This window comes from Camponotus floridanus, unplaced genomic scaffold (genome assembly GCF_003227725.1).
Source record: "Camponotus floridanus strain SB8 unplaced genomic scaffold, Cflo_v7.5 scaffold264, whole genome shotgun sequence".
NCBI lineage: Eukaryota > Metazoa > Arthropoda > Insecta > Hymenoptera > Formicidae > Camponotus > Camponotus floridanus.
The window spans coordinates 113,875-134,089 of record NW_020229397.1 but is presented as its reverse complement, the minus strand read 5'-3'; the positions used below and the strand labels follow the sequence as shown (position 1 = coordinate 134,089).

At 27.1% G+C, this 20,215-nt stretch overlaps 1 protein-coding gene across 7 annotated transcripts in view; it reads right to left on the bottom strand.

Annotated features, from left to right (window-relative positions):
- Positions 1-19,702, bottom strand: part of LOC105251006 (rho guanine nucleotide exchange factor 12) — a 34,604-nt gene extending 14,902 nt beyond the window's left edge. For 3 of the 7 annotated variants that reach the window (XR_889165.3, XM_011257474.3, XM_011257475.3), the window contains exons 1-18: positions 19,141-19,702; positions 15,886-16,105; positions 15,015-15,064; positions 13,617-13,674; positions 11,625-11,917; positions 10,765-10,989; positions 8,788-9,039; positions 7,905-8,186; positions 7,216-7,305; positions 7,027-7,140; positions 6,819-6,917; positions 6,417-6,509; positions 5,998-6,191; positions 5,501-5,790; positions 4,580-4,756; positions 3,677-3,733; positions 1,609-1,744; positions 106-187 (exon numbers count right to left, since the gene is read on the bottom strand). Coding sequence is in view for 6 of the 7 variants with exons in the window: in XM_011257474.3 (XP_011255776.2) it covers positions 106-187; positions 1,609-1,744; positions 3,677-3,733; positions 4,580-4,756; positions 5,501-5,790; positions 5,998-6,191; positions 6,417-6,509; positions 6,819-6,917; positions 7,027-7,140; positions 7,216-7,305; positions 7,905-8,186; positions 8,788-9,039; positions 10,765-10,989; positions 11,625-11,917; positions 13,617-13,674; positions 15,015-15,064; positions 15,886-16,060 (2,667 nt within the window). In the remaining variant the exon portion in view is untranslated. Of the gene's footprint in view, positions 1-105; positions 188-1,608; positions 1,745-3,676; positions 3,734-4,579; positions 4,757-5,500; positions 5,791-5,997; positions 6,192-6,416; positions 6,510-6,818; positions 6,918-7,026; positions 7,141-7,215; positions 7,306-7,904; positions 8,187-8,787; positions 9,040-10,764; positions 10,990-11,624; positions 11,918-12,842; positions 12,984-13,616; positions 13,675-15,014; positions 15,065-15,885; positions 16,106-19,140 lie in introns of those variants that run through there. The other 4 variants (XM_011257476.3, XM_025409431.1, XM_025409430.1 and 1 more) reach the window with 3 other exon arrangements.
- Positions 19,703-20,215: the final 513 nt, after the last annotated feature.

Here is a 20,215-nt window from a genome sequence, read left to right as displayed (position 1 = left end):
TTTTGAATTGTCATATAAAATAATTTAATTAATGATAATGTATACTATATTGAATGATTATGTAACACTTTATTGAATATCTATACATAATGTGTTTTTAGTTACCTTATGATGTATCCGCTCCTTGTAACTTTCAGACCTGTTGATGTTTGACGTCTTTGGCTTACTGGAAATATTTTGCTGGACCCTAAGTAATCGTAATTAACAAAGCATAAATCTTTTTACCGTCCTTTTTACGCGAATAAATTGGACGCATAAAGTAATGAATATTCATTATCAATATATATTCGCGATACTAACAATTATCTGAAAAATCAACAATTTTTGGAACGTTTAATATTTAAGAAAAATTCAATAAATAGAAGAAAAAATTATTAAGTTATTAAGTTTAGAGAAAGAAAAAATACAGAAAATCATAAATTTGGTTTCAACTGCAATTCAATGCTTCGTGAGATTATGTGGACAAAATATAAAAAACAAAACATACATATACATTTTAATATAAAGAGTGCCCGATAAGTAATATATACATATTTTCTAAGCTTCTTATAATTTTATAAAATATATCTAAATAGAAATAATTTCTCTCGTGGATTCTCTCAAATAACTCTGAAATATCTCGCATTTATACATAAAGTTTCAAAACTCATCACAATTAAATAACAGCAAAATAGCGAGTTGAAAATAAAGCTTGTTAATGAGATGTTCACCATGTACAAAATAAAAAATAGTGAGAATAAATTTATTTCAGAAAGGAACTTAAAAGTTCTTATATATATGAAGACATGGCAATGAATAAAAATATAATTTTTCGCATTGACATATATTATCTTGAATGATAGACAAAATAAAAACAGAACAATTTTTGACAATCTGACTGAGAGAATTATATCATAAAAGCATCCTATATTTTATAAAACCTTAGATATATGAAAAGTACAAATAAATATGACCGGCTAAAAATTGTAACATACATTTAATCTATTTAATAATCAATTGCAAAACAAAATTATGAACAAGAAATATAGTTTCAATAACAAATCTCTTGCTTTAAATTTTTTTAGTGTTCAATTTTGAGATATATTCAACTTTTTTTAAAACTATTTATTTAATATAATTTGATGTCTAATTAATATTAAGAGTAAAAAATTAATTATAGTAAAAAATTAATTATGAAAAATATATAATTTAATTAAAATTTTGTATAATTCCAATTAAGATCATAGAAGATTAAAAAAGATTGTTGACAAGTAAGTTTAAATAGTTAACAATTTGTATATAAATCATACAATATGATTTATGTAAAGTTTTTACATGACAAATTTTTGTATTACTTTCCGGGCATGTCTTAATTGTATCAAAATATTTATTTAAATTTTGATTTTAAAAGTTCTACGCGTATGCGGAAGTTAGTTCATAAAATAGGAACAAATAAATAAATATGAAACATAATAGATTTAAAATTTCGATTAAAATAATGATTGATTATCGAAAATATTGGAAAAATAAATGAACATATTAATATGTTTTTTGAAGAGTTTCTGTGTAAGACTATCAATATGAATAAAAAAATAGATAAATAGATAAAAAAATGTGCCAGATACATACATTTCAGAGATATCTTCTCGTGATGAAGGATTATCCATGTTATCGGTATGATCGTTAGTTCCTCCTAAACCAGAAATTCGCACCCTTTCGCAACTGCTACGAGCATTTCCGGGTATACTGCTTGAGCGCTGTTCTCCTAAAATGAATACAAATATCGACAAATTGAGATGAAATGATATGAAATTAAGATTATATAAACAGAAATTTTATAATTCAAATATTTAGTTTTTAAATACAAAAAATATTATTTAATTTACAATTTCTTTATTTTATGTTATTCTATAAAACTTGAAAAATTTCTCTCAATTCAAACGTGTATGTATACGTGTGTATAAGTATGTGAGATTGTATTATCAATATTATCACTAATTTATTATTGTCGCCGTATGCTATTATTCTGTCACACATATATTCATATGAATATTGTTTTACACGTGTTTCCTTTCACTTGCTGCTTTTTTTTTTGTAAATTCTTAGTTAATGTTTTTATTCTAATATAAGGAATAATTCCCGTTTGCTAGGTTTTTTTGTACATTAATGAGTTTAATAGTTAAAAATTAAATTTACAACTTTATTAAACGCATTATTATGCTTTATTATGCTTTACGTTTTATATAGCAATTTTTTAATCTTCTGTAATTATAAATTTTTCTTATATGCATATATGCTTATATGCAAATATACATACATACATACATACATACATACATACATACATACATGTGTGTGTGTGTGTGTGTGTGTGTGTGTGTGTATGTGTGTGTGTACATATATAAGAAAAATTTATAATTACAGAAGATTATGTATAATGTGGATAGAAATATATGCGTTGAATGAAAAATACACTATTCATCGTTTGCCAAAATTATTTGACAAATCATAAAAATGACGGCAAAAAAAACAGAAAAAAAAACGTGCGAGCAAAGATCTGGTATGTAGAAGACTGATTTGTTTTGAAGCTCGTGGTCATTCCGCTCGCGCGATAATGTGCTGATATTATTGACAGTGATACATTAACAAAGTCGTAAAAAAACTGCATTTAATTTGGCATTTTCTTAAGTTTAATTATTAAGATACATTAAAGTTCTGTTAATTCTGTTGATTAATTCTTGCTAGATGTAAGAATAATGTTTTTCAAGAATAATTATTTACAAAAATAATTATTATGATCAAAAAAGATATAGTAGTGTCTCACGTCTAAATATAGCATAATAATATAATGACGCGATTGCATATTTGTTATCGGTATGTCAGACTTTTTTCTGTATGATAATTTCAGAATAATTATTCTTTTTTAAATAAAGTAATTTCCAAGTAAAATATCTACTAAAATATCAAAGAAAGAGTTAAATTTTATTGCATGTATTAATACTATGGTGAAAACGATTACTGCACTTCTATATATTGCAAATACACATTTTAAATTTTAAAAATTAGAAATATATATATATTTAAACATATACTTTATAAAAAAATATTGAAAAAGATATTAAAAAAATGAAAAAAATATTAAAAACTATAAAAAAACGAAAAAAAGGAAAAAAAGAAGAAAAAGAATGTACCAAAAAGCAAGTACAGCTTTTTCTTTTAATAAAATAATAGTTTCTTAAAAAAATATAAAATATAATTAACTAATATAATAATAAACTATAAAAATAAAATAAAAAAAAAATATATATATATATTTATTTATTTATTTATAAATTAATGGTATGACAAATTACTGAAATCACAAACAAAACACAAATTTGTTAAAAATTACTTTTTTCACTGATGATCAATAAATTATTTTGAAAGATAGAAAACTTGATGTCTTTGTGTGAGTACAAAAATAATTATGATTATAAATATTATGGATGTTACCACTCTACTCATACAGGTTTTTTTATTACATCTGATTGCTGTTTTTATTTTACAAGATTGCATTTAAAGTTCCAATTAAAAAAATATTTGTAAAGTTTTATCTATTCCAGTTTTTATTAAGAAATCTTGTTTTATTTATTTAAAAAAATCAAGAAAAAAATGCAAGAAAATGATAATGAGTAAAAGAGAAAAGAAAGAGACTCACCATTCTCTCCATCTGTTAATGTGCCAGAATCTTCTTCATTTCTTTTAATTTTGTCTACTGCAAAATAAAACAAATTAATTTTTTTCAAAATGAATAAAGATAATGCAATACAAGTTAAAATACTGATGTCAGTGTGTAAATATCTTTTTATTAAAACCTTATTATCTTACATTTTTTTAGATAAGATATTTTAAAATCAAAATTTTTTTATTTTATTCTGATTTTTAGTTACTATACTTTTTTACAAAAACAAATGAGAGTTATAGATGTAAACATACAAAACATAAATAATTTCGATTTAGAGAGGATGTAGAAATATTTATCTCAGAAAAATATTATTTTAAAAACACATTACTTCTATAAATAATGATATACATTATTAGAAGACTAGAATCTTAATGGGTGAGACGTTCTACGAAAAAGAATTCTTTTTTTGTTTTAATAAAGATTATTTTCACACTGATTTATTAGCATTTTGATTCATATCTTTACACTGATTTTGAGCAAATTCTAAATTTTACTGTTTTATTATAATCTAAAACTGCATGTGACTTCAGTTTTGGAGTTTAACTTTATATGAGAAGTTCATAAAACAAATTAAACAAACTTATTTTTAGCAAAAAATACATGCGCGCATGTATAACATGGCAAAAAGATATATTGTTTGTAACAAAAGATATATATATATATAGTAGTAAAAGATATATTTTAAAAAAATAAGCTTTTACATAGAACAATAGGATTCTCTCTTTTATGAATCTTTCAATATTAATAATTTTTTTTGAGTTATATATATAATCAAAAACTTAACATTTAATAAATTAATTGTTTTTGTCTATCGATAGTTAATATCTACTATAAATTGATCCAATTTGCATATAAAATATTGAAAATTGATCTTACAATGTAATATATGATTCTGAGAATGATGGTGATGATGGGATGGAGGTTTTCTCTCTGGTCGAATACGATCCATCAGTTTACTGATTCTGTCATTGGCTCTTTCTTTTCGCACCAAAGGACCCGGGCAATTTTCCTCTACCACACGAACACATTGTCGATGTACGCTGAGAGAACAATCTGTCAATCAATTAATGAATGATCATTGTATATATATAAAAACATATCACATACATATAAAGAAAAACTATATGTACACCAAATTATGAGTTTCAAAGAAAACGATGTAATTTCATTGTAATAATAGTAATAAGGAAAAAATATGAAAAAAGCATAATACTTGATTTTGAAGTTTCGTACTATAAACATTTTCTCAACAAAAAATTAATATTAGCTTCCATATGAAATAACGAAAGATAAAAATAGTAAGCTTTAAAAAATTGGTTTCATAGTATATATTGTATGTTTTTAGAACTTACTATTTTTTTTCTTTTAGTTTAACAAATTGTTTTATTAATTTGAAATCATTCTTCATTAACACAAAAAATTAGATTATTAATCTTAATAATTTAAAATGATTGATAATAAAAGATTTTTTTTAGAAGTATAGTTTTAATATTAAACTTTGCTTGTGAATAATTATCATTTTTCTTATATCATTTAACCATAATGCTATAAACTAGGTATGCTTCATTTTTTATAATGTCTCAAAATTATAAAAAATAATTTGAGATAAATAATAAATAATTCATAATGTAAATAAATAAATGTCAATAACGATTGCTCTTTCTTTATTATTACTATAACTAAAAAAACACATTTTTAAAGTTTGATTATTTAGAAAAAATGATCGAGAGAAATCTATTTATATTTTTCCGAGAAATCTTATAAATATGCTATTACATAGTTATACATTTTACGTACCACTACATAAGTATCCTTGAGGTCCAATACCACCAATGATAAGTTGACAATGATTGCAATAAGTTATCGTGAAGTATTGATGTGCCACGAAATGATGTCCCCTGATTGTCATTTTACGTGATTTTCCAGTAAGCAACCGTGCTTTGATGTTGGATTTGTCTTTCGCGACGAAAGTAGGTACTCGATCGGCCCACACCGGTCGCAATTGAAATATCTTTATCAATATCGTAGCTAGACCAGCTGCAGTTGTAAATAGCCGCAAGTCCACATGTTCCTTCTCTATATCCTCCCTGAAATTTGGCACATGTTTTTCGCATTATATTATCTGATGTAATCGTATTACTCATTGATTAATTAAAGAGAGTAAACTGGAACAAATTATAATTCTTTTTAGAAAAAAAATGAAAAAAATATTCTGCTTTTTAAACATAATATGTTTGCTGTAATACAATGATTCATAAAGAAAACGATTAAAATTCTATACAAAACAATCTTACAAGTAAGGTTCCATCTTTGGCAGCAGGTATGTCTCAATAATTTTTGTTTCACGTGTTTTGTCGGATATGCTCTCATCCAGCGAAATATCGGTTGGACCAAAGATTGTGGCCAATCCTGCGGTTCTTTTTTGCTGGAAATGTGTTAGTTGTTCATTCAATTCTTCCTTTGCTCTATTGCGTGCTTTCCAAAATATCTGCATAGAAAAATATTTATCAGATTTTATCAAAAGATTTATTGCGTTTGTTAAATTCAGAAAAAAAATCGTTAATATTTAAAATTTAAATTTAATAAAATAAAGAGAGTCGCAGGGAAACTTATTTAAATTTTCATAATATTATATATATTCCTGAACAAATAAATTGAAATTTTCGGACATTTTACACGGAGACAATATATCTAAAATTAGTTTATTCAATACCTTTCTAAGAATTTCTTCTTTATCAGATTCCTTCAAGAGAACATCATCTATTTCATTTGCAACATTTTCATCTACATTATGCAGACGTAATGGCTAAAAAAAAGTACTATTTATTATATCAAAATCAATATTTATGTAAGATTTATTTACAAATGTTAAAAATAATATGAATTGAATTTGAATTTTAAATGAGATGCAATATCTTTTAAAAAATACACATTTAAATTGTAAAGTTATTTTATAGAATCCTTCATTAAAGGATAATACAAACTATAATTACATGTTACAAAAGATTATTAAAATAAAGAATGTAAAGTAAAAAAATATGTGTAAGAAAAGAAATTAAACTATAAATTCTAAGATTCTTTTTTATATTATGTATCAAGTGCGTGAAACACTTACTGCACCAGGTACTAGAAAACTAGAATGAATCTCATATGCCCATTTTCTCATTTCTTTGGCATTTCCTTCCTTGTATAAATCCGTTATCAAATAAAATAACTGCAAGAATATATCAATATAAATATATTTTATAATTTATATTTTTATATACTCTTATATTTGTCACATTTTTTGCGTATAATAAATGACCAGCAACAATTTTACATACCAGGCTAGAAGGATCGCTATTGGATAAAACATAATTAATAAATACAGCAAGATGTGCATGATGCCCCCACAACCTAGATAAAGATTGGAACGGTCCGTGATCTTCTAATTGACCCTGAAAGCATTAAAAAGTCAACATCTGAAGATCTTGGAAAGTTTCTCAGACATAAATGTTTAGATAATATCTTACAATTTCTTGATCACTAACATCATCTTCTTCCATTGACATAATTGGTTGTTGGAACGCTGGCAATCCAGGAATGATATCAGTTGCGAGTGTCTATTACAAAAAAAATTCTTGTTATAAAGAAATAAAAAAAATAAAAATGATATATTTACATAATTATATATATATATATATATATATATATATATATATATATATATTCTATATTCTTATATATATATAAATTATAAACTTTGTTATATAATTGTATTTATAATTTTCCATTATATTAATAATACAATTAATAGAACAAGTCATAAAAAATAAATTGAAAATGTAGAATAAAGATTGATCTTAAAAGTAAAATCAAGAAAAATTAATATATTTTTATTAAAATTCTCAAATTTATTATATGCTTATTGTAAAAAAACTATCACAATTACAACATGTATATACAACATGTATAATATATATTAATTAACATAAGTGTTTAAGACTTCTAACCCCTCATTGATTATATAAAACTAAAAATTAATTCAACTTTGACAGTGTAGAAAAAAATTATAATTTTTATAGTTTCTTTTTGCATTTAACATCATAATTCAATATAGTTATATAATGATTCAAGAATCTCAATAAGAAAATCAATAAACGATATACACAACGATATACACATATAAGGGAAAACAGGTTAAAGTTAATAAAATATTTACATCGTTTGGCGTAGATGAAAAAAGATCTTGTCCTAAAATGGGGGCTGGATACGGAGGCGGCGGTGTCCCCGGTGGTGTAATACGCTGTAATTCATTGACATCGATATCATTGTGTCTGAAGTGTCTTGGAGGAGATAGATCGTTCATCGATTCAGATGCGATCAAACGTCTACTAGCTTCTGACGGAGATATCGCTGTAGTTCCTAATTGTTCCGGACTCGACTTTGTTCTCTGATGTTTGGTGAGCGCGTTTGAAGCGCTCAAATTGGCATCCTGAGAAAACTGAAAAATAATTCATTATGAATAATTATTAATATACATAATATATATGTATATATATGTTATAAGTTATGTTACAGTTTGTTTGTTATCTTACAGTTTGGCTATTTATTCCAGAAAGTGTTTTATAAAAATTATTTTTCATAAAAAAAATATTTGTATAATTAAATTTCATTATGTCAACCTTTATATACAAAAAGAAAAAAGATTGGATATATAGCAAATACATATGTGTTCCTAGTATGTTTATTAAGCTCTAATTTATACTTTATATATAACATTTATAACTTTCTTTACTTTAAATTTAACTATAACTTCCAATTAACTAGAATTTATTGTATTTAAATTATAAAATTAGATATTAAAGATGTAAAAAATTATTTGATTAATAAACAATCAGTACATGAGTGTGTAAGTTAATTTTAAACACTGCGAGGGAGGAAACTAACAATTATTTATAAAATCTAAATTTTTCAAGTTCTAAGATTCCCTGATTTTCTTGTGACACTTTACTATTATGTATTATATATACATTTATCCGCACGAGCATAAATATTAAATAATGGATATTAACATAATGGTATCGGATGATTAGGCTACTTACAGAGTTAGGAATACTGTGACTGACAGTTGAGGGCGTTAAATGAGTCAACAGATGTCGGTCCAGCTCCAGCTGGGCTGTATTTTGCGTATTTGCGGCGGGTGGAGGTCTGGGAGGCAAAGGCGGTGGAGAGAGACTTTGCATGGATAAGGATTTACGCGACGGCAGTGGGGGTGGCACGTCTGCGCCACTGCCGTTATTTGAGAGTGGGTAATAGCCCGAGGAGCACGAGGTGTTTGTTACCAACGAGCAAAGCTGTAAGACACAACAAAAGATTGCTGTTACCGAAAAGGCAAAGCTGTAAGACACAATGATGGGTTAGCAAAAGTGGGCGAAAGCTTCGGTGCATTCACGGTAAATTGATATACAGGGTGGTCTATTGTCGGTAGTACAACTAGAAAAAGAAACAATTCTCTAAAAAGTAAAAAAGAAAAGTGTAAAGTAAAATTTTTTTTTATTAAAAAGGTTTGTTATTAAAAAGGAGAATTTTGCTTGTGTGAAGATTGAGAAATTAATATAATATAATTAATATAACTGCCATTACTAAATTTAGACAATTTTGAACTATCTTTCGATATGTATGCAATATTCTATATTCAATAACGATTATTAAATAAATATATAAGTAAGAAATAAATAACAATAAGTATTAAAAATTTTGTATAAAAAATAATAGAAAATAATTGTGTAAAATATTAAGATTATATTTTTATTCATATTCTAGAAGCTGAACTGTTCCATTTGTTTTACCGATTTATCCGCTTCTCCTCTCACATCGTTAGAAGTGATATAACATAAACGAAGAAAAGAAATTTATTTTCTGATTTTTTGAAAATAAAGTTTTGTATAAAAAGAAAAAAATATTTACATTTACGAAAAATATTGTCATTCAAAATTATCTCATCTTCCAGTTGTACCTTATAACAGATCAGTCTGTATTAACCCATTTGCCACATTGATAAGATTAAATGTCAGATTTACAGGCGTTTTCTTGGAGTCTTGGCTATAATAATATACAGAATATAGAACAAAAGAACACTAGCTTGGGATCGAGTAAGCAATTCAATTTTAAAAAGTTCAAATAAATATATAACTCCAAAACTGCCTCCTCAAAAAATATTATTCTTCATATTAAGAAAATTTCGCATTCTATATTTCTTGAATATTTTATTTCGTATACAGATATAGAGATATTATTGTTTATTGATATTAAAACCATAAAGAATTTTTTTCATATTATATGAAAAATAACATTACACTCGAAAAGAAAGTCCGACGCTTTTTAGGAATAATATTTTATAAAAGCATTTTCAAACATATTATCATATGTGTCATAAAATGTATCATATTTCTTTAAGTATTTCTTGTATAATCTAATTAAATTATCAAACATTTGCCATCAATAGAATAATATCGATCGATAAATGCATTCATCACACAATTCCTTGAAATAATCAATATATAATGTATATCGTTTTTTAGCAAGTGCATGTTTACTGATATATGTTTATTAGAACTTTCTAACTTAAAATAATTTTTTTCCTTTAATTCTTCACCAGCTTTTTCACTTAATTACAACCTATATTTTCGAACTCTTAGATGCATTAGATACCCAGATAGCCAAATTTGTCGAGAACAGATTTTACAAAGTGTCTCTGCTACGAATTTTGTCGGCAGGAAGGCTACAAATTCGATATAGGATTTGGCGTATATGCAATGCTGACAGAATACCGATAGAAATGTAAAAAAATTCAGCGGCAAAAATTAAGCAGATTTGGCAAATTTGCAACACAAATTAACGCAAATTAAAGGCAGTCTCTGCCGGCAGAACACGAGCAACTTAATGCCGCTTGTTGGTATACTGCCAACATTTTTCTCATTAAATTGGTTAATCCTTCTGTCCAATAAAGGTGCACGTAGATGTTGATGAAATTTAACATATAACTCCTATAAGGAGATGATATAGAGAAATAAGCAGACCTGTTCATTACTCGTGCTAATCGCTGCGAGCTGTTCCTGCAGGGTGCGCACTCTTCTTTCGGCACCCGCTAATTCTGTCTGTACAGTCGCAACGTTGACGTTTCCGCTACCAGTGCCAGCCTTCGCCAACTCGCTCCGTAATTTATCTACATAGCTTTGTTCTTTCTCCAACATAAGCTGGAATGTGTTAACTCTTTGTGTTTCCAATTGTCGCTTCTTTTCAAGCTGTAAAAAGCAAGAATGATATTTAAAGAATAAATAGTAATATAAAGATATAGACTATAAGATAATAATATATAGACACTTAGAACACTATCTTTTTATTAACATTTCTTTTATCTTTTTATATTCCTTTTATCAATTTTTGAAATAGTATTAGGATACTGATATTAGTTTATATATCTTATGGGTATATGAATAATCGCGTGATTCACTTGCATTTTGAATCATATCATTTTTCTTTTTTAAAGTGCCACATAATACTTTTGCATTTTTTTCTATTATTATTATAGATTTAATTACATTATAATGTTATAATATTCCATTTAAAAAAAGAAAGAAAGCTTCGGCACTATCTTCGCTCTCTCTAACGTGAGAGTTAAAGAGATAAAGACGCTGGGGAGAACAGAAAAGAGATTAAGTTTCCTAATATCTGCACATGTCATTTACAATTAAGATAGAGAGTACAGTCTATAAATTATTACATGCGTTTATAAATAGACTCAAAATATCTCCAATTGACGTATCTCATAAATAGCGTCCTCTTTCCACCTAATTCAATCTCGTATAATCCCGTAATTCCGTAATATTCCTCCACAAGTGATTGTTCTTATTTGTGAATGATACGCTCTTCTACTTACATCGACTGGTTGTGGACCCGTGATTCGAGCATTACACGAAGCACCGCCTGCCGGTGCGGTGGATGCTCTGTGAAGAAACATGGTCGTTTGCGACGGTGACATGTTTCCTGCCGCCGACAAACTGACCGGACGTTGATGCTGCTGACTCGTCGCAGCACCGACTACTCCGACTTGCAGACCGGAAGCTGTCGTTGCTGTCACTGTCGCTGTTGTTGTCGCTGCCCCCGTCACTGCCACTGCGCTGCTCGCTGCCACTGGCTTCTGTTGCACCGTTAGTACCACTTGCGTCGATGCTACAACAAAGTTGAATCATTTCAGTTATCATTATATATAAATGATATAAATATAAGAATAAACTTAATTTATAATATCTTAATCTTATCATATTCACCCCTATTAATCTTATCACATTCTATCCTAGCTCCTATTTTTTCATATTCTTTATATTTTTCATTGTTTCTTTTATATCTTTAGTTTAAAATATCACAAATATATCTCTATTCTTATCCAGCAACTTATCTTATTTTGAATTATTTTATATAAAGCAAAAAGATATTATATAGTGTTAATTTCTGTTTGAGTGTCATTGGTTTTATTTGTATATTGAAAAAAGCATATTGCAACAAAAAAGTTTTTCTCTGTATATATATGTAATTGATATATAAAAGAGCAAGATTCAAGCAAATATTCCTTTCACCAACACTCTAGATTTAGAGAAAAAAGCTTCGAGATCTTTAATTTTTTTAACATTTGTAAAAAATATAAAATCTTTATAAGTATATTAACTTATTTGTTTATTACTCCATCTGTTTCTGTTGTATTCTAACTTTTTAAATACTTAATATTTATATATCTAAAATAACAAAAAATTAATAAATTAATCCTTATAATTATATAATTATCCCCAATAATATAGCAGTTTAAAAATAAAACTTAGAAACGAAAATTTACAAATTCAATCTATAATATGCTATAAGAGAATGAGAAATATTAAAAGTATTCTTGCAAGCAAATAGAATTACTGTCCATAATTTGTAATATTATTGAAAAATATCGTATAAATGATAAACACACGCATCCGAAAATAAACTTGAATCATCTCTGAGTTTAAATATATACAGGATACTATATACATACACATTTCATGTAATATTGCATATGTATTAATTACATGTATTTATATAAAAGTATTTCTATTGTAATGTTAACAACAATTACCAGACACAGTTTGAACACCATTTGTCAACAGTTGAAAAAGACAAATAAAATACAATTTAAGCCACGAATCATGCCGTGCACAGTATTACGCGATTCTGAGATACATCTGTAGAACAAACGCAATGTGTTAAAAGCTCGTGTACGCGTCACGTCTGCGTGCGATCGAGATGAAATAGACGACTGAAACGGTCACTGCTATAAACCTGCATGCTTACATCATTGGAAATGATTCTTATGCTTTGAATTTTCGTATGTATGTATATGTTTGTGTGTAAGATTATGTAAGACATCGATGTACAATAATTCTTTTCATCAAAAAAATTTGATTAAAAAGATACTTATATAATTGGATTTTTATTATTCATGAAACAAAAGAAAAATTACAAAATAATATTTACAAATGTTAGGATCCAACAATACATAAAATATTAGCTAATAATTAATTATTGCTTATAAAATATAAGCAATACATAAAATCTTCTAATGTAGTAAATATAAAACTCTATATAAGAATATAGAATTATATAAAATTTTTACAAAAACAACATTTCTCTCTCTTTCTAAAATATAGTTCTTTCTAAATACATTACAATATCATTAACATATATTATATTATATACCATTAACATATATTATATAATATTTTAATAAGAAATAGAAAATAAAAATGCACACACACACACACACACCAAATAGTACCATACCTCTTAACATCAATAAGACTTCAATCTAATTAATAAAATAAAGAATTAAGCAAAAACAAAGAATACTCACATTTTATAAGCTGGACCACTTCTATGTGTGTAGACTGCATCACGTTAACTCCATTCACCTTTAATAAAAATAAAGAAAAAAAAACTACTTATTACATCATATGTAATATAGTTGAATAGTTATATTATTTTTTAAATATCTTTAATTTTTGAATTTTAATTCTCCTTCTCTTGCATTTCAAGCAATTTAATATTAATAAGTTTGTACATTCACATGAAATAATTAGCAATCAAACTTTTATATTCTTTACATTCTCCTATTCATTATCATCTCTTCTTTTTACATTGTTCTAATATGTATTATTTCACATTTGATTACATGATATTATGATTTTAGAAGGATTTATAAAATAAATGTTACTGTGTGCATAATTAATGTTAATTAATCATATACATTAACGATATTTTTGGAAAATAATAATAACAAAAATGTCATAATGTATATAATTAATTAACATTAATTATGCACACAGTAACATTTATTCTATAAATTCTTTTAAAAATTTTGAACTATCTCATGTACAGCATAAACCTTGAAAAGCTTAAAATTATATTCAACTTGTTACACAAGAAAAAAAAGAAAGTAAAAAAACTACTGCTGTATAATACATTAAAACATTGCATCAAGCATATTATTCTTTATCTGCAAAACTGATATAAGTAATTTTTAATTATTTTATTAAAAATCACTTAATATATAGTCTATACAGTTTATTTTAAACGTTAAAAACTTGACAATGGTAAAATATTGAAATTTGTTTACGATCTGACAATAGATTATTTTGTAATACAAAATAATAAACAACCACTTGTTGTATTATAATAACAAAAGAATTATATAAAATCCTTAAAATAAAATATATATATATATATATATATATATTTTTTATTTTAAGGATTTTATATAATTCTTATGTATCTATATATATATATATATATATATATATATATATATATAGATACATTGTCATATTTAAAGTTTATTAAAACATTATTTTATCTTTTGCAACTAATAACTCAAAAAGTCGATTAATGTTTTGATATTTCTGTCAAGGGAAAGAAATCTAAATTAATTGGAAGATCTTACCATGTAAAATCTGGATATAAATTTGGGAGAATTCACAATACATATATATCTACAAATATGCTATTAGCTGTAATGATGTAATGCAAAAAACAATACGAGCACAAGATAAAAACAATCTACATGCAATTATATACATCGAGTGTTCCAATATATAAAATAGAACTTTTTCATAGTGTATATAAAGTTGCACACAGCTATAATGATATAATTAAAGTAAATAACACATATTAAAGGAAAAGTAATCAATAATCTAATAATTAAAGAGATCTTTGCTTTCTATTAAATTTCAATAATTAACTCATTTTTATTCACCTTGATTATTTTATCACCTGCGTGAAGACCGGCTCTTGCTGCTGCGCCATCTGCAAAAATCATATCATATTTATAGCAATTTCCAAGTGTATGTGTATGTATTAGAGTGCAAAGAATAAGTTTCCTTGTTTTATTATAATTTTTATTTACACCTTACCTTATGCACAAATTCAATTTATCGTGTTAAAATAGAAACTAACAATTACTTTTCAATATAATCTTTGAAAAGATTGATATACTTGTTTTAGCACAAGTTTGAAGATTCCCTCTTGCTAAAAAATCCAGACTTTTGATATTTAAATTATTTTTTAAGCATTCTGCATTGCATCGCATGAAGGAGACAATTTGAAGAAAGATATGTAGAAATTTTTTCTTAGAAAAGACCTTTCTTGTGAATTTTCCTGGTAATGCTAGACCTCACTGTGCATGTTAAACTTATAATCTTTTGTAATTATTTGATTGAAACATTATGGAGCATCTTCTCTAAAACCTCTAATTTTCATTTGTTTGAACTCAGGAATTTTGAAAATCTTAATTTTCACATAATGCAACGATTACAAATATTGTTGAAGAATGATTTAAGTCAAGAGTCGGAGAGAGAATCTTGAAACTCATACAAGAGTGGAACAAGTGTATCAATCTTGTTGAAGACTGTAATCAAAAAGTATTCATTAGTTTGTACTTTAACATAATAGATCTAATCCAGTCTAAAATCTAATCTAATTTATGCATAAATGATAGATAAGAGTTACAATGAAACAGGAAACCCTTTAGACCCACCCTAGTATACTAATAGCAATATTGACGTATTTGTATAAGAATTATGCAAAGTGACGCTATTCATGCAAATTAATGGAGCTTCGATGCGAACCTTCTTTCACGGATTGAACGTAGACCGGATTGTCGCCAGAAACTTTCATTCCGAATCCAGCATCATCCTTGTATATTACGAGAGTGGCGATAGGTGCTGGTTCAATGGCTCCACCACTGATGGCGCCTGCCTGACCAGCCCCGACGCTGCGCCGCAGCGCTGCCGTTCCATTCATCCCTTCTTCGAGCTCCACCCCGCCACCACCTCTATTGCTACCGACCTGCGAGAATTCTCGTATATATACCAAATATATACCAAAATTATGCCATAGATTTCACAATTACGTCTACATGGATGTTTACGATCTATATGATGTTTATGTGTACATTTTTTTTTCATGTAGACAATATAAACTTTAAGTTAGATGTCAGAATGGAAAATGATTGTTATAAGATAATTAATGTATTGATATGTGATTTTATAATATCAATTAAGAGGATGTTAAAAATTTAGAAATGAGATTTAGTTTACTAAATCCTCTGTTGACTTTTCGTGGTAAAATTATGTAGTTATGTTTAAAACAACATTAAACACGAAATAAAGTATTAAAAAAATCTCTGATAAATTATATTTCATAGATTTTTTTCTATATTACTTATTGTTTATACGTATAGATTATTTTAGCATATCTAAATGTTCAACCTTAATATGTACAGACATTTACTTTTAACAAATTAATAATTATATTGATTAAATTTATTACATTGGATATCAATTCGAAAAAAAATACGCTATATTTGAAATGTATTATAGAGTCTATTTTAAAGGATACTTTGACAAATTTTGATTTATACGAGATAATATTTCAATGTAGTTAAAAAGAGAATTATTAATTTTTATTAAAAGAGAATTATTAGTTGTTTGATATTTGGGAAAAGAGATTTAATTAATTAGCTGATATAGGAATGTTTATAATAAATTTTCTGTATGATTCCTAATTTTATCTCTTTTTCTACATATACATTAAATAAAAATTAATAATTCCATTAACAAAATAATATTAAAAAAATTAATTTTAATTTTTATGTATTCGAAATAACATTAATATTGAATATGGTGAGATATAATAAGATGAACAATAAGATGAAAAATGTACAATAAATAACATTAATATAAATTATCTACGAAAAGTCAAAGCTATTTAAATTTTAAATCAAAATAAGATTAAAATAATAAACGGAAAAATATTGTTTCCTTCTTTTCAGAAAAGTTCGAGTTTGGCTACCAAAGTGAACACGAATAGCCACAAGTATTTGTTCCATAAAATATAATGTATTTTAAATACTATATAGCACAAAAATATTTAACTTGTAGGCTTGTATGTATATTTCTCTTTCTACCCCTTTCTCCCTTTTAAAAATAAATGTATTTCTTATAATCTATTTCATATAAAACAATTCATATAAAGCAAGTTTGATATAATATGATAAGTTTTCAATATAAATATAATGTTGCACAATATCCAAGATTTTAAGCTCTTTTATCTTTGTGTTTTAAAGAAACACTCACATGTGTGTGATAATGTTAAGAAATTTATAAGTAGGCTATCATTTAATAAAATTATAACAGTGAGAATAAAAATAACAATAAAATGTTTAATGTATTCAACATGTTGTTTTATCAAAATCATGTCAAATTTATAAGAATTCAAATAATTGCATTTTTGGGATATATTATAAGATGCAATAAATAATTTTATTTGGATTTTAAAACGTTTGTTTTGTGTGTGTGTGTGTGTTTTCTCAAAAAACTACTTTATATTAAGTCTATCAATTTAATATAATATTAATAAATTATTGATTTTATATATATACATATATTTCTTATTTAATTGTTGCAAAATACAGTGTATGTATTTTTCTAAATTTGTATAATGATTAAAAAATAGAAAATTGCAGAATAATATAATGAAAAGTATTCTGTTATTGATATTATATTTATCTACTAATTGATGTAATAATTTAAATAACAGAATTTAATTTAATCATAAACCTATGTGTGGACATAATATTTGTCTATTATATTTTGGAAATAGATCCTGTAAATATCAAAAAATATTATATATTCCTTATGTAATAAATATGAAAATAGTAAAAAAAAAATAAAAAATGTAATTAAAAGAATGCTACAAATGTAATAATAAGTTGATAGTCTCTCGCTATAACCTTGTGACGAAGTATTTTAATAAGGACAGTTAACAAGATGCCTACACATATATCAGATAAATGACACATTTTGTATGTATTTATGGGAGCTGTTTAGCAAGAAAACATAAGTAAAAATCTCACACTTGGTTTTCAAATAGAGAATTTTTGAAATTTAAAAAATTTTTCTATTTGACAACTAATCATGAGACATTCTCTTTATGTGTTTTCTTTCAGAAAAGAATCCTATAACATTATTCCCACATATTTATAATTGTTATATATATATTCTTACTTGCAGAATAATGTAATTATTTTGCACAAAAGATTATCTATAATTTAACTTTTTAATATCCAATGTAATTATCATAAAATATGCTATAATAAATAAATAAATAACCTATACATATAAAATAAATATAACGCAAAAAATAAAAAAAAAAAACTTTATTCTATGTATAAATATTCTCATAGAGTAGAGATTATTTGACATAGTTGAAAAATATTACAAGCACAAATGTCACATTCAAATAACACGTGTCACTTTTCCCCTGGAAAATGTAAATATGTACAAGAACTTTTAAAAATTTTTACAAATCTAAAAAAAACTCTTAACAAAAAGGGAAACAACATAAAAAAATACTAATCGAAAATTTTACACAGAGGCATTCTCTCAAATATGCATCTAAGTATCCAAGAACATAGTACAATACATTGAACACATCCAGAGAAATTTCATTTTCCATATGAAACACATTTAAGAGGACAAGGAAAGCGATAATGAGAGCAACGTATTTAAAGCTCTTGGAAGTGAAACATCTTGCAACAGGTCTCTGAAAATGATACAATTTAAAAATCAGTAATGCGCGTAGGGCTGCGTTCGGAAACATCGTCCGAGTGTACTCGGCTATCATTTTATTCTTGTTTAACATTCGGTGAACAACAGGAATAAAATGATACCCGGGGGCATTCGGGTGATGTTTCCGAACGCAGCCCTGGGAAGCAAGCAAGGTCAACAAGACGTGCAAGGTGCTCGGTTAACTGTCGAAGGAACGTGTAAGCGACAGAGAGTGATAACAATGTAAAAATGTACGACGTGTGATACGATTACCTTTCATTTAATCTATACTTGACGGCAGCGAGTAAACGTTAATAAGAAGTTTCAACAGGACGAGACGATCTGAGATGAGATGAGATGAGTCGAGACGAAACGAGGCGAGGCGAGGCGAGACGAGGCGAAACGAGACGAGACGGAACGAGAGGGAACGAGAGGGAACGAGAGGAGACGGGACGAGGCGAGACGACGCGACACCGCACACGAGACGAGGAGGGATCCTTCGCGAGAAAGAGCCAAGTGCCGTTGATTGCGCGCGCAAGGATCGCCTCGGACGGGCAATAGAGCGAAATAAATATTGTATCACGTTGTCACAACAAAAGGACACTCGATGAACATGGCTGGTGACGGGCGACCATTCCGCCTTTCACGCACAGCATCCCATTCCGCGGGGCGTTCGATCGCGACGGTGGAAACCCGGAGGGAGGCGACTCCGAAGGATGCCCGAGATGCGCGAATCGCGAGGACAAGCGGCGCGCGAACGAGCCGTCACGCGAACGAACGGAGCGCGACTCCTTTTGCGAAATACGCATCGAATTCGAACTCGAGAATTGCGCTACTAACAAGTGACAGCCATCTTAGCGATGCATGGGACACTACCACGGTTTACAGGATGCCATTGTGGCGGATTCGCATCGCGCTCGACGTGTGACAGTTTGACAGCCAATGAGGAGTCAGTTGTGGCCGACATTTTCGTCCCTAGGAAACGAGTTCCCTCATTGGATGTAACTCATGGCATGGAACTCGATGTAAATTCTCCATTAATTTAATTTATTAATATTAATATAAATATATATATATTGATTACATGTCAAATATATAAAGAATTTTTAGAATTCTTCGAAAATTTCTTGCGTTAACAGTCAATTTATATATCCAAAAAAGCTTGTCGCGCGATTAGCTGATTGGCTGTTTTCACAAGAAATTTTTGGAAATTTTAGAAATTCTCTATTCGATAGCCAATCAGTTTATTCGACGAAATGTAATCGTCAAGCGTAATTATAATTCAAAAAGACTTCAGTTGTCTTGGTTGATCAAGTTTCAATTATTATTAATTTATATCACTTTTTGA